Below are 16,347 nucleotides of genomic sequence, written 5' to 3'. Positions count from 1 at the left end.
TCTCTAGGCCATCACAAAAGCGACTGTCGTAGTGCATCTGCAGTTAGTGGCGCCGGGCTGAGCACAAGAAAACCCGGCGGATACAGGGTCCAACTGCTCGGCTGCAACGTCACCAAGGAACACCCGGCGGCAATAGGGCCCAGTTCTCGAGTATCTCAGCCTGGGATGGCAACACTTGCAGCATGAGCGACCACACAGTGACAACAACAACAGCCACATGACCGACAAGCCCCACCTACATCTCGACACTACGACCATCAGGCTAGTGCCATTATTCGCTACATACGAAAACAAATTGCAATCTCAGCAACAGATAAGACGCAACATCCCATTCGACGAGCCCCCGAAGGCCGACCATCTTCGAGACTTTTCCAAACCCTTGAGCCCCCGACACGAGAAAGAAGATCACGGAACTACGGACCAGACCACGACAAACCATCAAGAGAGACGGACGAATAAAACCGCAAATACAACAACACACAGCCCATGGAGCCTGAAGAACAGTCCGGCTCGGCTTCGGCCTCAGTAACCGCATTGCTTCCGGCCTTTGTCGCCGATTCCTACGAGTCGGGGCTAAAACTTGCCTGCCCCTACTTCCAGAGGAACAGGAACGGGCCCCGATTAGAACGGTCCTGCGCCGGGCCGGGATTTCCCACGATTCCCCGCCTCAAGTGAGTGACATTTCTTTTCTTTCACTGGGTGCCGCATATCTTGAAAACACTGGCTGGAATCAACACGGCTAACACACCACAACCTGCACCACCCGCCCGGTTCCCAGAGAGCATTTGTACCGCCGCCACATGTACTTCATCTGCGAACGCTGCGGCCTTGAATTCGAGCGGCGGCCACAGCTGGCTGACCACCAAGACAGACAACCACGCTGCGAACAGGTGCCCGTGCAAATAGATGTAGAGCTGGGCTTTGGCCAGGCCGTCGAAAAGAAGCTGCGGGCAAAGAAGCGCAACATGCAGTGGCAGGACATCTACCAGATTCTTTTCCCAACAGACGAGCTATCGACTATTCCTTCTCCGTGTAAGCAGCATCAACTAACTCGAACATGGTAGCTCCTTGTTCCGTTTCCCATTCCTCGTTTTTTTTGCCACTATCGCTCCAAACCGGTTTTTTTATCTCATCTGCCACTTCTGCCCTTTTTCTTTTTTTTATAAAAAAAAGCCCCCTCTTCCCATTGTCTTCTGCCCTGGCGTGGCGAGTCTACTAGTGTAACTTACTAGCCGGCACTTTGTACTTGATTATCAATTTCCACTGATTGATAAGATTTCGTCTGATGTTGCCGTTCTTTCCCCCGCCTGCCACCCCCCTTCCTTCTGCGGTATTGGTCTTTGCTGCGTTCTTTCCTCCCCTTTTTTTTCCCTCTTTTATTTCTCCTGCCGTGTTTGGCTTGTGTCACCGAAAAAACTAACGTCATTCCTTGCTTGCGCCTATTTTCTTTCCTTTTTCCAGACTACAGCACCGCAGTTGATGATGGAATTCGTAACTATCAGGCCTATCTGGAGCGTGTTACCCTGGACCAACTTCCGCAGGCCATTGAGTATAACTTCCCGGATCTGGATCAGGGGACGCGCGACCAGCTCAGCCGACGCATGCCGCTCATTGTGAACAATATCCTGGCTTCGGCGAGCAGCCATTACGTGTCTGCGCTGAATATGGAGGCGGAGGCGTTTCAGCACCTGGAGAACCCTGAGCTGCATGAGCAACAACGACAACATCAGTCTTTACATAGCGTTTCCCCCGGGAATCCAGTGTCCCATGTGGCTGACCCTGGCTTTTCCTTGTGGATGAATAGTAGACCAATGAACACTTCGCCTGCCGATGTTCTTCAGACTACCCCTCTATACCCTATGAATTCTGTGGCCGTTGCTCAAAATGCCCATCTGGGACGCAATATGCCGGAAATGAGCGATTTTGAACCTCCAGCCTGGGGCTAGCCGGAACCATGGGCCGGGTGTGTGGGAGGGAGGATGGATGGGAGCTTTTGTCTTTTTAATGCCTAGTTATGCAGTAATTGCACACTTTTCCCTTTTTTTTTTCCCTTGCTAAAGCCATCTTGAACGTTGCGGTGTAAATCTACGGCGTGGGCTGGAGCCATGTCGAACGCGGTGGACTCTCCTGACTTTCTGGGGGAATTTACGATAACCAAACTCTAGTAGCTGAAGGTCCTGATTGCTTGGAACGAGTAGAAACAAAAGGCTGTACATACCAACATGCTTGTATCCGCCCTTCTGGGGTCCTGCAGCCGGGTCATGTCTTTGTTGGGTTTGCATGCATGTGGACCGCCAGCTGAGTCTCTGCTAAAGAATCAGTGGAGAGGGGGAGGGGGAAAGGAAAGAGACCAGGGTCTTCACAAGTGCTACCTGCGCGACAGGCGGAAGTCTGGGGTAGTTGGTTATGACCATGCGTTCTTTGTTGGTCTTTAAAGGTGGTGTCTTGGCGGCTTGACACAGTGAAAGATATTCTCCTAGTCCGAGGGTATTCTTTATCTTTAAGCATGAACTAACTAGTACATGTATGCGTAAAGAATATTCTGGATGCTCCAAGAAAGGAAGAACGTGTTTCAAGGAAGCGCGACTCCGCGTTAATAAAGAAACTGAGAGTGTTGGCATGTGCCAAAGACAAAAGTTGCTATCAAAGACAATGACTCTGGAAAAGCATCAAGAGGATAGTATCAAAAGATCCCATTGGTATTCTCAAGAAAGCCAGGTCGACGTCGAAGAAACGAGATGTTGTCAAAGCCATTCAATTCAATCTTGCTAAATCATAGCGCCCTTTACATCATGACAATAAAAGCCAGAAGCTTCGCCATGCTTCGAGTCATGACTTGAGAAACTATTCCCCGTGATTCATTTACTGTCCACGGCATTCTTACTATTGTTTTGCGCCTCATTTACTTTCTATATATAACCCCACCAACAAACGTCTCGCCAGAATTCAGACTCTGTTCCACCATGACCATCTACAGAGAATTCCAATTCTACAACCCGGATTGTAAGCCACTCACTCCCCCGCTATCGCCAAAGTCTGTTGAGCATTCATACTAACAAACACCAGCCTCTTCGAAGAAGCAATCCCACAGTATCAGCAGTGAAACGTCTGCACGCGGGTTCCAGTTCGTGTTTGAAAGTACCACACCGGATCCTCTGCCCGAACCGCCTGGAGCCTGTATCGACCAAGACGAAGTCTTTGTTCCAGCGTTTGAGTACACCGGGGCCGCCAAGCCTGTGGACCTGAGCTCGACATTTGACCGCAATACCGGCAGACTCCAACCTTGCTACGAGCGCTGGCGCACGTCGCGAGACACCATATCCCCGCTTGTCAGGCGGAAAACAGACTCCAAGAAGTACACGGTCGATCCGAACGCTGCCTCACGTGTTGGCGAGCAGTTCACTGAGTGTCCCTACGTAGATTGCGGATTCATCAGTGCTTCCACCAAGCCTTCTACTCTCGCAAGACACTTTGACGAGGTCCATCCAGTAGACCCGTGTCCGATCTGCCACGATCCCAAATTCAGCGTGATGGATATCAAGCAGCGGGACGAGCACCTAATGGAGACGCATCCTAGCATCAGAGTCATGCCTTTACGCGCGGCGGCAAAGGGAAGATGCCAGAGGGCAATGAAGGAGCAGCAGCGCGAGCCGGCCCTCGACGCCGACAGTCGTTCCCCAACTTCGGACTTGACCAGCATCTTTGACGACGAACCCGCTCTCAAGACCAAGCCCACGGCCCACGGCCCAGGCCGATACGCCCTGGCTAGCAAGAGGGCGCATGGCCCTGCCATAGACCGTTCCGCCTCGCAGAGCCAGGAACCCAATGTCGCACACGTGGATGAAATTGCATACTCGTTCTGCGACCGCTGCGGCCGCGACCACCGGATCCTGGACGACAGCGCGGACCGCAACCACCACGATCTGACGTGCCGGCCCGGCGTCCCGGACGACCGTGTGTGGTGCGCCACGTGCGGCGAGCTTGATTTGCCCGATGCCGAGACGGCTTCGCTCCTGGGCGGCATCTTCCCGCACCAGTGCGCCGATGCCGATGAGGCGGTGGTCACCTGCGCGCTGTGTGGCTTTTGTCAGGACAGCGGCAAGAATGAGAATGTTGCGCTGCACGCCCGGGAATGCCGTGGCTACTCGGGGACCTTGGGCAGGTATTGCCCGTACTGCTGCTGCGAGTTTTTGTCGGGCTGGAGCCTCCAGACTCGCTGTGGCCATATCACTATTTGTGGCGATCGGCCTACTGTCAAGCCCGCTCTGACTCCTTTTGACTTGTACCCCGAGCTGATTCCCAGCCGCAAGCGCCGTGGCCGCGCGGATGAGAATGAAGACGAAGCTGAAGATGGAAGTGAAGCTGAAGATGAAAACATGAGCATTGGCAAAGGGACTTCCAAGCGTGCACGCACCGGCAACCATGTCAAGAAGCCATCTTCGAGCCAGAAGGACGCTGTTGGCGATAATACATATTTGGAGGAGAACAACAAGGACATGAACAAGGTTGTTCAAGACAATGAAGCCTCCGGAGAAACAGCCGTCACGAAATACGTCTGTCAAACTCCCGTGACTAACAGAACCGGTCCTCTTCCCACGCCCCGGAACACGGCTAGTCCCACCAGGCGTCAGCCTACCCGGGCCACTAAGAGCCAGCAAGGACATGGTTCTGACGCGGAAACTATCCCCAGCTCAATATCCAAGCGCAGAGCCCGTGCCAAAGAGACTAGCGCCGCGCGGTACGCTTCCCCTTTGCCTGAACCAGACTCTCAGACAACCGCTTTCGCCTTCAAGGGTCTCCGCACCAGCAAAACTACCGACAGCAACTGGCGCGCCGAGTCTCCAACATGGGCTGAAGACGACAGAGACTTTTTCGTTACCAAGACCATGTACTGCTCGCGCTGCCTGCGCTGCGCGCCACTCAAAATCACGCGCAAGAACGAGCCGTGCGCCGCCGACCAGCTGGCGGCACACGAAGACCCGCGGTCCGGCTGCGGAATCCCGCACCGGCTGGGCGACCCGGACGTCGACGGCGTCGGGCTGCCGAACCACAGCGGCTGGATCGACTTCTCCAAGAGATACGGGGGCAAGAAGCTGATGATTACCGCCGTGCGCGCGCAGTTCCTCCGCGACTATCCGCTCTACACGCACACCATGTTCCCGGCCGACGGCAGCAACAACCGCCAGGCGGTGTGGGATAACGACCCGAACAATGAAAAGTGGAAGAACAACTGGCTGCTGCCGTGGCCGCCGTACAAGGGCGACGGGCCGATCCCGCATAGCACCGCCAAGTGTGACAACGGCCGTGTAGATGCCGAGGACCTGAGTGAAGATGAAGACGATGTCAATAGCGCTGTTGGAGATGCTGAGGATGATGCTGAGCGTGAAGATGGCGGAGCTGCGAGTGGCAGTGAAGCTGACGAGAACATGTCAGTGGCAAGCTCGGTGGGTGCGGGAGAGGACAATACTGAGGCGGACGGGGAGGCTGGTTCTCCGGGATCTACCAGGCCTAGGCGGGCTATTGCTGCTGAGCAGAAGGCCAAGACCAGGAGCATCAGACATCGGAAGATCAAGGACGCCACCTACCGTCCCACTGCTGATAGCGACGAGGAGGAAGAGGATGTTGAGCGCAGGGTTTGAAGTTGGTGGAATGGACCAGACAAGATGTCGAACAAACCGAGATAGATTTGATTTTTTGTTTTTGCTTTTCTGCTTTCATTGAACACGTTTAACCCAAATTTATGCTTGATTCTGTGATATTACGAGTACAAAAAGAAAAGGACAAGTAAAGACAGCAGCTTGACTACCAAAAATCAACGACATGAAGACATGTAACCAAAACTCCCAAACGACAAACAGACATAAAAGAAACATAAAGCAAGCCAAGCCGTCTCCGAGTCTACTGAGACTTTTGGGCCTTGGTCTTGCTCTTTTCCTGGCGCCGCTTCTTCCACGCCTTAAGCTCGGAAATCAGGCCCATGACCAGGGCCGTGCCAACCGGGCCCAAGAGCGGCAGATACACGGCAATCTTGTGCTCGTCGGGAAAGTACAGCTGGCCGACCATGCTCTTCTCAAAGAAGGCGCGCTCAGCCTCGGCGTCAGCGATGCGGGCGTGTTCCAGCGCCTCGGCTGAGCCCAGGGTCGAGCAAGCTTTTTCCAGGTGAAAGAGACTCTTGGAAACACCGTTTGCAACGCTCTGTGGGATTGAGATGGACGTGAGAGCCTGTGAGAGGCGCGCTAGAGAGCCCAGACTCGATGAGGCGTGCTTGAGCAGGTCGGCAGACCGGATACGTGATAGGGTTGATAGGCGGAGTGGGAGAGATCCGCTCTGGGGCGTGCCCAGGAGCGAGAGGAGATGACCGGTAAAGGTCAGCATGGGGTCCTTGAGAGTGTCGGCGGGGACATGGTCGACGTCTGTGGGGAGAGGCAAGAGGTAGACGGACCCCCATTTGGGGATAAGCCAGGATTGAGAAACGCCCGAGTTGGCTTCGGACTGGGCCATTTGTATGGTTTGGTTTCCAACGAAGAGAATGAAGTTGATTGTCGGTGCCTCGCCGATAGCAGGCGGCAGAGACCACTCGGCACCATTAATGAATGAAGACAGATCCTCCTTGCCCAGAACAGGCGAATGGACGCCAGGAGGCGAGTATAGCTGCACCTGGGTATCAATCGTAAAGTTGTGGATTGGCTTGAGGACCTCCAGCATGGGCTGGATATACTCCTGAATGGCGGCCTCAACATCCCACCCGTTGGGCGTGGCGCCAGCGGTAAACAGGGAAAATGTGAGGTGATATGCCGGCGCATATTGTATCAGACGCGTTGATCGCTTATCCAAGACCTCTGTTAGCTGAGGCGACAGGCCCTGGCTACGAGAGCCAGAAGCCGGGGTTCCGGATGTCAGGTACAGCAGAATAGCACGCTCTTCAGTGAAGGTAGCCTGCAACTCGGACGCAATGTAGCTGGCCAGCGGAGACGAGGCGGCAGAGTGCGATGGCACGGCGCTTGGCGGGTAGGTCACGGCGAGAACGGGCGCGTGGGGGTCGAGGTTGGCGCCGATGCTGTCGCCGGGCTTAAGATCAAGGATCAGGGCTGGAGACGATCGAGGGTCGGCCAGCGACGAGCTTGGCGAGTCCAGTTGGAGGCGCAGATGGTGGCCGGAAAAGTCATTGAGGTCGTCGATGGCGTGTTGGGTCAGGCGGACCAGCGTTTCAGCGTCCGAGTTGGGAATGGAGTTGGCGCGCACGGAGATCTGAAGCGGGAAGACGGACCGGCAAGCCTAGGCGGGGTGTTAGAAAAGAGCGGACGTCCAGGGCGGGATACATAGACCTGTAGTCTAGGAGGGCCCGGAACCCGGGGGATAGAATAGAAGACATACCCTGCCATCGGACCACTGCTGCATCTGGTCCAGCGGCAGCGCAGCGCGGTAGATCGCCGTCAGCCTCCACCAGATCGGGACGCCGAGAAACAGCACCACGGCCCAGAACGAAAGCACGACCATCATGCGCCGGCGCTGGTCGGCCAGCGACTGGGGCGGCGGGTCCTTTTTGGCCGGGGCGGCGGGGCGCCCTGGCGCGTCTGCCACGGACATGGCGGTGCGGAGAAACAATTGGCCGGGGAAGCGAGTGAATGGGCTGTCGGGAATCGCAGCAGCAGCAAATAAAAAACAACAGCGCGGGTTGCGGGCAAGTCACATGGAAACCTGCGTGCGGAGCTCTCCTGGACGCCCGGCGAGAAGCTGGAGCTAAGGATGGCCACGATGCGATAGCGTTATCAGAACGCCACAGATGTAAGTGGCGCTTACGAAGGAGGCTCTGCTTATGTAATAGGGGATGACGTGTAAGCAGCGACACAAGTACACCGGTACCTGGAGCTACATGACATCAGCGACTGGCTAATCAATGGACGGACTTGGATGCTATGAAATGAATCAATCGTGCTTCTCAGCTTCGCGGATGCGCGCCCTGCCGAGTCTTCCATTTCTCTGCGCCTGCTCCATGGGCACAAGAGCGGCCCGCCGGATATCTAGAAATAAGCGTAGCGCCACATCCTTTATATACAGCCCACGGGCCAAAGGCTCGATAAGTCTCAGGCCAACAACGCCCAGGCTCGGCCAGGCCATGATGTCACCGAGGCACAGGAAACAGGCACAGCGAGCGCAGCACTAAGATGTACAAAGGTACACGCCGCCAGCCAGCCAGCTCTGCTCGTTTGCTTCATTGGGCCGGGCCATCCTGCACCAACCAGCACGACACGACACGACTTGAGCTTCAAAGCCACAGCGTAACAGTGACACAGGCACAGGGGACCTCCTCTCTGTGCACAGCCCCTGAGGACCACGTTCCAGCGGGCCGCGGGGAGAGGCTTTCAGGCTTCAGGTCTGCCAAAGCTGGCTGTAGCCGTGTGAAAGAAAAGAAAAGAAAAAAAAAGAAAAAAAAACACACCAGCCCGGCTGGCCCTGGACATGGCGTTCACGCCCACCCATGGGCTGGTCTGGCCATCTTATTTTTATTTCTGCCCGTGATTCGTTCGCTCGTCGTCCTGCAGCAGCCGCGAGCCGGTCCATGGCGGCTTTGTTTTTGTGGTCTCTCGTTTCTGTCTTGTTCTTTGTCCCTCTTACACTGTCGCCCACCTAATACTTGCTCTCTCCATCTTCTCTGCCCTCCATCGCATCGCCTACCCTCGCCAGCAGCAACGCGCAATTCCCGAGTCCCCCTAGATTAGCCTTAGTATCACTCCGTTCGCTTCTCCTGGATCAGACCCGTTGCAACTATCAAAACAGTGTTGACTTGCTAAAGAAACTCGCCTTGGACTTCCGGTCGCCGGCGCATACTCAACGGAAACATTTGCGCGGGGCGTGCGTCTTGTTTTCTTTTTGTTTCTTCTTCTTCTTCTTGGCTCTTGTTATCTCGTCGGGTCTTCTCTTGGTGTTGGTAACTATCTTGTTCTTTTCCTCGTTCTCTTCTTCCTGCTTGGACCAGTGCAACGTCGCAAGACCTGTCAAGCCGGGGCTTTCTTTACTTGGTCTCGGCCCGCGCTCCAGTAAAAGAAGACGAATAACGCGTGGACAGCCTGTTTTCGCCTTGATCTCCCTCGCCCAAAAGCGTCCTGCTGCTATATTAATTGGGCTTTCTCACTATCACGTTGAGAATCACAGCAAGTAGCTTGAGTAGAACGGTATCGCCATGTCTGGTAAGCCTCATGCACACACTCCCATGCTCTATACCTCTGTCTCTCTCTCTCCCCTCTCCCCTCCCCGTCCACTAACACCATCTCCTCCGTCTAGCCCTTGCTGCTGCCGGGCTGGTCGGCACGGCCGCCTACATCAACGCCCGCGCCAGTCTCTGGTATGACTACCATCTGGTCAAGTCTGTGATACCATCAGCGCTGCGCTCCTTTATCCGCTCCAAGACCAACGGCCTGAACCAATTCTACACGCTGGAGCGATGGGCGCAATCTTCTTCGCGCGCGTCTCTGCCGCTGGTCAAATTCGACGGCCGCTCCTACACCTACGCGCAGACCTATGCCGCCGCGCTCGCCTACGGCTCGTGGCTCCGCGAAACCAAGGGCGTCAAGCCGGGCGACATTGTGGCCATTGACTTCCAAAACAGCGAGACCTTTGTCTTCCTCTGGTTCGGCCTGTGGGCCATTGGCGCAAAGCCCGCCTTCATCAACTACAACCTGGTCGACAAGCCGCTCGCCCACTGCGTGCGCGCCTGCAAAACCAGGCTCGTCCTGGCCGACCCGCACATCCAGGCCAGCTTTACCGAGTCCGTCATGCTATCGATTCCCGGCGTCGAGCTGGTCATCGTCACGCCAGATCTTGACGCACAGATCCGCCAGATGCCAGCCAAGCGCTACCCCGACCAGCTGCGCAACGAGGACGACATCAAGAACATTGCTATGCTCATCTACACCTCGGGTACCACAGGCCTGCCCAAACCGGCAATTATTTCCTGGGGCAAGGCCACCGTGTCCAGCAACTTTTGTGCCCGGTTGCTGCGGCTGACCGAAAAGGACGTGTTCTTCACGGTATGTGCTGTGCTGCTCTGTCGGCTGTCCGCCTGTGACGTCACTCGCCGTCCCCTCCTCTTTCCAAGCCCGGAATAGCCCCCTCTCCCCTCTCCCCTCTCCCCTCTCCCCTCTCCCCTCTCCCCTCTCCCCTCTCCGTGATATCGCCGCCCGCCACGCTGCTAATGCTAATCCTTGTCTCAGGCAATGCCCATGTACCACAGCTCTGCTTCACTTTTAGGTTTCCTCAATGTTCTAGAAGCCGGCTCAACCATTGCTCTCTCGCGCAAATTCTCCACAAAGACGTTTTGGGACGAAGTGCGGCAAGCCGATGCTACAGTGATCCATTATGTCGGAGAAACCTGTCGCTATCTGCTGGCTGCACCTCCACAGATCGACCCTGAGACGGGCAAATCTCTGGACCAAACCCACAAGGTTCACACGGCCTTTGGCAACGGCCTGCGGCCAGACGTGTGGAACAAGTTCAAACAGCGCTTTGGCATTGATTGTATTGCCGAGTGGTATGCCTCTACTGAAGGCCCATTCGCTATCTGGAACTTGTCACGCAACAACTTTACCCAGGGCGCCATTGGCCGCAACGGCTGGTTGTACAATATGCTCATGTCCATGAATGTGCAGGTCGTGGAAGTCGACCCCCTGGCCGACCAGCCGTGGCGCCACCCCAAGAGCGGCCTCTGTCGAAAGGTCAAGGCGGGCATGCCAGGCGAGCTCATGTTCCGCCTGCCGTCCGACGACGTGGAATCGCGGTTCCAGGGATACTATGGCAACGAGAATGCCACCAACTCCAAAATCCTGCGCAACGTCTTTAGCAAGGGCGATGCGTGGTTCCGCACAGGCGACATGGTGGTTTGGGATGACGAGGGCCGCGTCTTCTTCTCGGACCGCATCGGCGACACGTTCAGGTGGAAGAGCGAAAACGTCTCGACAGCCGAGGTTGGCCAGCTTGTGGGCCAGCACCCGCTTGTCCACGAGGCCAACGTATACGGCGTGGAACTGCCGCACCACGATGGCCGCTGCGGCTGTGCTGCCATTGTATTCACCGCCGATGTACAGGGCCAGCCGTCAGCCGAGGCGCTCAAGAGCCTGGCAGACCACGTCAATGCCACGCTGCCAAAGTATGCCCGGCCTATTTTCCTGCGCGTCATGCCCGAGATGGAGGCTACAAGCACTTTTAAGCAGCTCAAGCACGGCCTCCGCACCCAGGGGGTTGATCCTGAAAAGGTCGACTCCGGAACAATGTACTGGCTCAAGGGTGATACGTACGTCCCGTTTACTGAAACCGACTGGACGATAATGGTTAGTGGAGGAGTGAAGCTGTAGAAGGCGCATGGCTCTGAAGTGACTGGTAGTTTATAGATGGACAATGACTGGCAAGCAAAGAGGAAACTTTATTTAGAATAGAAGATCATGTATAAATCGATGCAAAGAAAGAAGAGATGAAAAAAAACAGGGCCTTATGTGTAAGAAGACGGACAAGTAGTCGTGGGCCCAGGGCCTAGTACAAGTTGAGACAATATTGCTTCTCTTGGTGGCTGGTTATGATGATCAGATCAGATAGAGTATCAGGCCGCCTCAGCAGCTTCTCTCGTCTTCTGTGTATTTCCGTCTTGTGTCTTTACTCTTGTCCAGCTGACGAGAGAGGTTTGTCTTGTGGTCTCTTTGTCTAAGCAATCAGCACAGATACATGTAGCAAGCCAGCCAGCCAGCCATTATTTCCCCCGTGATATCTTCTCTCTTTTTTTTCATCATTGGCTGCTGCCGCCTGTTGCCCTCATAGCCGTGTTTGTTCGGACTTTAACGCGAGGCGCCGCTCCCGTCGGTAGCACTTTCATTAAACACTGAAAGCCGTTGGCTTTCAATGAGAAACCCGCCAAGCCCATGTGTCCCGCGATACGCACCTGCTGAATGCTCCCTGGGCGTCATGGTCTCATACTCTACTGAGTCGTCTGTATCGGTATTTTGTTGGCCACTTGCTCCCAAGTGACACCCCTTTCGCTTCATGCTCTAGGACAAGGTCGTACAAAGAGGCTCGCTATCCGGATACATGACAGCCGCCATGTCATGTATCATGAAACCGGAGCCCAGGGCTGTAGTTGGTTTAGGGGCTCATACATTTGATCCAGCTTTCCTCCCAGAGAAGAGCGTTTGCTTGTGTCTCTAGAGTGACACACCTCCTCGATGATTCCAGAGATGGGAAGAGAAGAACAGCTTCCGCCTGGCTGGATGCTGAGAAGAGATGATATCCCACTCGGCCGTGTACTATAAAGACATGAGCCTTCTCGTGGTGTGGCCTGACTCATCACTCGTCATCTTCCATGTCATGGCAATTTCTTTGCTTTGCCTCGTCAGTCTTCCATCATCGCATCGCCGACACTCATCTGCCTCTTCCCCTTTGACGTGCGTTGTGTGTAACCTCCATGACCATGAAGTCTCATCTTTTGCCACTCTTGCTTTGCCTGCCGGGGCTTGCAGCGGGCCAGTGTGCCTCTGAGCCCGAGAAGCTGATTTGCTACGACTACCCTGGCGCGGTCACGCAGAATCTCGAGGTTGGCGATATCCAAACCATTGCGTGGTATCTGCGCTGGTACTCGCACGCTGAAGGCAATCCGCTGTTCTGGACCATGTACACCACAGAGAATGAAACCACCACTTCTGTGCCGCTGAATGACACGTCTCTGGCCAATCTGACACCCGGGGGTAGCGGGGCTCCTCCTGCTATCAACGACGCCGCTGACAGAAATACTACGAGCACTAGTAACAGCACCGTCAGCAGCAGCAGCAACACCGTAGGAAACACTACCGCTCCCATCAACAACAGTGCTCCGGCTGACGTCAATGGGACCGCGCCGTTCCTGAACCTGACTACCACACAGGCCGTCCTATCTAGCATCAATACCAACACCATCCGCACCGCCCCCATGACCATCCGCACCGCCGTGCCCACCGTCTCGGAGCCGCCTGCTGCCGCCGCCGACCAGTGTCTCGAGTGGACGGTAATCACGCGCGGCACGGTGATGCTTCTAGCGCGGCTGGGCGGGGCGCGCAACGCCAGCGTTCTCTACGACGACATTGCCTTTTCGCTGGACGGCATTGCCGGCGACTGGGGCAGCTGGACTCCGCGGGCTCGCGGCAAAGACGCAGCCGCAGTCCGCCAGAAGACTCCGGTCCTGCTGGACTGCAACAACTCGGGCGGGCAAATCCCGGTTTATGTCAACAAGACTAACGCGGCCTACCACTCGGAGGAGTTCCTGCGGCAGAACTATTCGACAGACGGCATTTGGTTGAAATTGGTTCACGCGCCGGCCACGGTGGCAGGGGAGAAGAAGCGGTTTGTCGGATATGGGGAGTCGGAGCGGGGCCACCTGTGAGAATTGGGGTTACAGGGATGGGTCTAGGGTTATAGAGTTGGGTTTAGACAGCCAAGAATACCAGTGAAACTCGATGCAAAGGAAACCCGCCCTCAGGTATAAATAGACTTGTGCCCTGAATAATTTTGTGTTGAGCTGTGGTTCTTGTGGCTTTCGCTTGTGCGCGGCATTGGTCGGCAAGGGGCCAATAATGATGTTGATATATGTACAAGCATAATGTACATGCTTGTGCAGAGATAAGAAGCCACCACCACCAGACAGAATTTTCACTGCTCGTCACTTATCCGCGGCCGCTCGTAAGCAAGCCGGCATAAACTGAAATGCAGATTTCATCTCCATGATCTGCAGGTTGGAGGCGGGCGGCCTGGACTGGCCGGCAGAGAGTGAGACGGCTGGTGGCAGCAGTAACTAGCACATCGATAGTTGCCCATGGATGGCCCAGAGCGTTGGAGACGGGCTTCAAAATCAGGGCATCATGTGAGCATAATGGGAAATGAGAGAGCTCGTCTCCAACGCGCGAGAGACGTACATATGTACAGCAAGCATTATGCGTGTGCGTCTCTGTCAAGTCCAGGTACTCCCAGGTACCCCTCGCCCAGCGCCGCAGTGCACGGGTACCTGGAGATACCGCCGCCCGCTGCATCAACACTGCATCCGCCAGTTATGCCGCAGAGTCTCCATGCCGCTGTTTCTTGTGCCTCCGCCGGCCTTATCTGGCGCGCTCCCAAAGAGCAGGCCCAAATAATGGGGGATGGGGGAGATGGAGAGGGGGGCCGCCTGCCGTCTATTTCTCCGCGCAAAATCTTGCTTTTGTCTGCCGTCAAGACTCATCTCACGGACTGCCTTTTTTTTTTTTCTCTTCAGAGACCAACCAACTCGCAGCACGCCCATTTTCTTCGTTTCCGCCCTCTGTTCTTTTTTATATTGCGCTGTCTGGCTAACTGCATCCTCCGCGGCCCAGCCCCATCATATGCCTATCTTTTAGTCGATTGCGACATCGCCTGTCTCCAGCACGACATTTTAGCAACTATGGCAACATCGCTCTTGTCTCGATTTGGCCGCCTGGCTCCGCGCCCCAGCCCTGTGCTGTCTTTTGTGAGACCTGGGCCAACCAACTGCCGACGACGCCTCTTGAGCTCCAGCTTGCCGCGCCTGTTAAATAATCCCGTCGTCGCCTCTTCGCCCTCATCAAACCAGAAGCCTGCGGGAAGCGATCCCCAGAGACCTCGCGCCGGTGGGGCTGTCCGAACCCTAACCCTACTGGCATCGGGCGGTCTGGTCGCAGCCGGCGTGAGCTTTACCTTATCCGAGCCCGACGAGCACCTGGCGAGCAGCAGTCCCGCCCTCGTAAACGACGACGCCCGTGAGCCGCTGGACCTGCCGCGGATACATCTCTCCGAGGTACGCAAGCACGATGGCGGTTCGGGCCAGCCCTGGATCACATACAAGGACAAGGTCTACGACATCACCGACTGGATCATTGGCCATCCCGGCGGCGATGTGATTCTGCGCGCGGCTGGCGGGAGCGTCGAGCCGTACTGGAACATCTTCACTATCCACAAGTCCGAACACGTCTACGAGATCCTCGAGCAGTACCTCATTGGCTACGTGCACTCTGGCGATCTCATCGACGGCAAAATCCCCCAAGAGTCGGTCGAGGACCCCTTCAGCTCCGACCCCGCACGCCACGCCGACCTGCGCACGCTGACGGCCAAGCCGCGCAACGCCGAGAGCCCGGCCTACGCGCTCACCGAGTCCTTCCACACGCCCAATGACCTCTTCTACGTGCGCAACCACTTCTGGGTGCCCGTCATCGACAAGCCCGACGAGCACAGCCTGACCATTGAGCTGGCCGACGGCGAAACCGTCACGTACACGCTGGCCGAGCTCAAGCAAAAGTTCCGCCCGCTCACCATCGACGCCACGCTGCAGTGCTCTGGCAACCGCCGCAACCACATGACCAAGGAGGCCGGCCCCACCAACGGCCTGCAGTGGACCACCGGCGGCATCTCCTCGGCCACCTGGACCGGCGTGCGCCTGGCCGACGTGCTCGCCGACGCCGGGTACCCCGTGGCCAGCGTGCGCAGCGGTACCATCGACCCGCCCGACGACGCCCGCCACGTGCACTTTGCCGCGCTCGAGGCCTACGGCGCCTCGATTCCCATGTCTGTGGCGATTGACCCGCGCGGCGACGTGCTGCTCGCCTACGAAATGAACGGCGAGCCGATCCCGCGCGACCACGGCTATCCGCTGCGCGCGCTCGTGCCCGGCCACGTGGCCGCGCGCTCCGTCAAGTGGCTCAACAAGATCGTCCTGTCCGACGAGGAAAGCTACTCGCAGTGGCAGCGCAAGGACTACAAGTGCTTTGGCCCTAACGTCGGAAAGAAGCCCGACTGGGAGAGCGCCCCGTCGATCCAGGAAATGCCCGTGACCAGCGCCATCACGTCCGCCGTGCTGGCCGATGCCGGCGCCACACCAGACGCCAGACAGGTCGCTGTCAGCGGCTGGGCGTACTCAGGCGGCGGCAAGGCCATTACCCGCGTCGACATCAGCCTCGACGGCGGCGCCACCTGGGCCCAGGCTGACCTGCTCGACGACGACCGCTGCAACAACACCAAGCAGAACCACACCGGCAGCGGCCGCACGTGGGCGTGGAAGCGCTGGACGTACACGGGCTCCGTGCCGCTGGCGCCTGCCGCGTCGACCGAGCCGTCGACCTCGCTCAGCTTCCCCCGCGGCGCCGACGCCGCCGACGCCGCCGCTGACGCGCCCTTCCGCTGCTCGCCTGATATCGTCGTCAAGGCTACCGACGAGACGTACAACACCCAGCCCCAGGCTCAGTCCTCCATCTACAACGCCCGAGGTAACCTGGCCACTGCGTGGCATAGGGTTCGGGCGTGTGAGCGGTGCAAGCCCGTTGACTCGCACTCGCAAAACTCAAAATGAGGTAC

At 56.7% G+C, this 16,347-nt stretch overlaps 6 protein-coding genes across 6 annotated transcripts; 5 read left to right on the top strand and 1 right to left on the bottom strand.

Moving 5' to 3' along the window:
• Positions 1-486: 486 nt before the first annotated feature.
• On the top strand, positions 487-1,946 carry BROUX77_005479 (uncharacterized protein; the record flags this gene model as incomplete). Its single annotated transcript, XM_073750357.1, has 3 exons — positions 487-671; positions 779-1,032; positions 1,462-1,946. 3 exons carry the CDS (start codon positions 487-489, stop codon positions 1,944-1,946), a joined length of 924 nt encoding a protein of 307 aa, XP_073604365.1.
• A 1,017-nt stretch (positions 1,947-2,963) lies between these two features.
• BROUX77_005478 (uncharacterized protein) lies at positions 2,964-5,639 on the top strand (the record flags this gene model as incomplete). The annotated part of the gene is made up of 2 exons (XM_073750356.1): positions 2,964-3,003; positions 3,067-5,639. 2 exons carry the CDS (start codon positions 2,964-2,966, stop codon positions 5,637-5,639), a joined length of 2,613 nt encoding a protein of 870 aa, XP_073604364.1.
• Positions 5,640-5,898: 259 nt separating this feature from the next.
• On the bottom strand, positions 5,899-7,587 carry BROUX77_005477 (uncharacterized protein; the record flags this gene model as incomplete). The annotated part of the gene is made up of 2 exons (XM_073750355.1): positions 5,899-7,275; positions 7,375-7,587. 2 exons carry the CDS (start codon positions 7,585-7,587, stop codon positions 5,899-5,901), a joined length of 1,590 nt encoding a protein of 529 aa, XP_073604363.1.
• Positions 7,588-9,181: 1,594 nt separating this feature from the next.
• Positions 9,182-11,348, top strand: BROUX77_005476 (uncharacterized protein; the record flags this gene model as incomplete). Its single annotated transcript, XM_073750353.1, has 3 exons — positions 9,182-9,188; positions 9,283-10,028; positions 10,212-11,348. 3 exons carry the CDS (start codon positions 9,182-9,184, stop codon positions 11,346-11,348), a joined length of 1,890 nt encoding a protein of 629 aa, XP_073604362.1.
• Positions 11,349-12,451: 1,103 nt separating this feature from the next.
• BROUX77_005475 (uncharacterized protein) lies at positions 12,452-13,396 on the top strand (the record flags this gene model as incomplete). Its single annotated transcript, XM_073750352.1, has 1 exon — positions 12,452-13,396. The coding sequence occupies one exon, from the start codon at positions 12,452-12,454 to the stop codon at positions 13,394-13,396; it is 945 nt and encodes a 314-aa protein (XP_073604361.1).
• Positions 13,397-14,425: 1,029 nt separating this feature from the next.
• BROUX77_005474 (uncharacterized protein) lies at positions 14,426-16,342 on the top strand (the record flags this gene model as incomplete). The annotated part of the gene is made up of 1 exon (XM_073750351.1): positions 14,426-16,342. One exon carries the CDS (start codon positions 14,426-14,428, stop codon positions 16,340-16,342), a length of 1,917 nt encoding a protein of 638 aa, XP_073604360.1.
• Positions 16,343-16,347: the final 5 nt, after the last annotated feature.

This window comes from Berkeleyomyces rouxiae (genome assembly GCF_048999995.1).
Source record: "Berkeleyomyces rouxiae strain 22BRR77 chromosome Unknown BrBRR77_ptg000005l, whole genome shotgun sequence".
In the NCBI taxonomy this organism is placed as follows: Eukaryota; Fungi; Ascomycota; class Sordariomycetes; order Microascales; family Ceratocystidaceae; genus Berkeleyomyces; species Berkeleyomyces rouxiae.
This window is presented reverse-complemented; position numbering and strand designations above follow the sequence as displayed.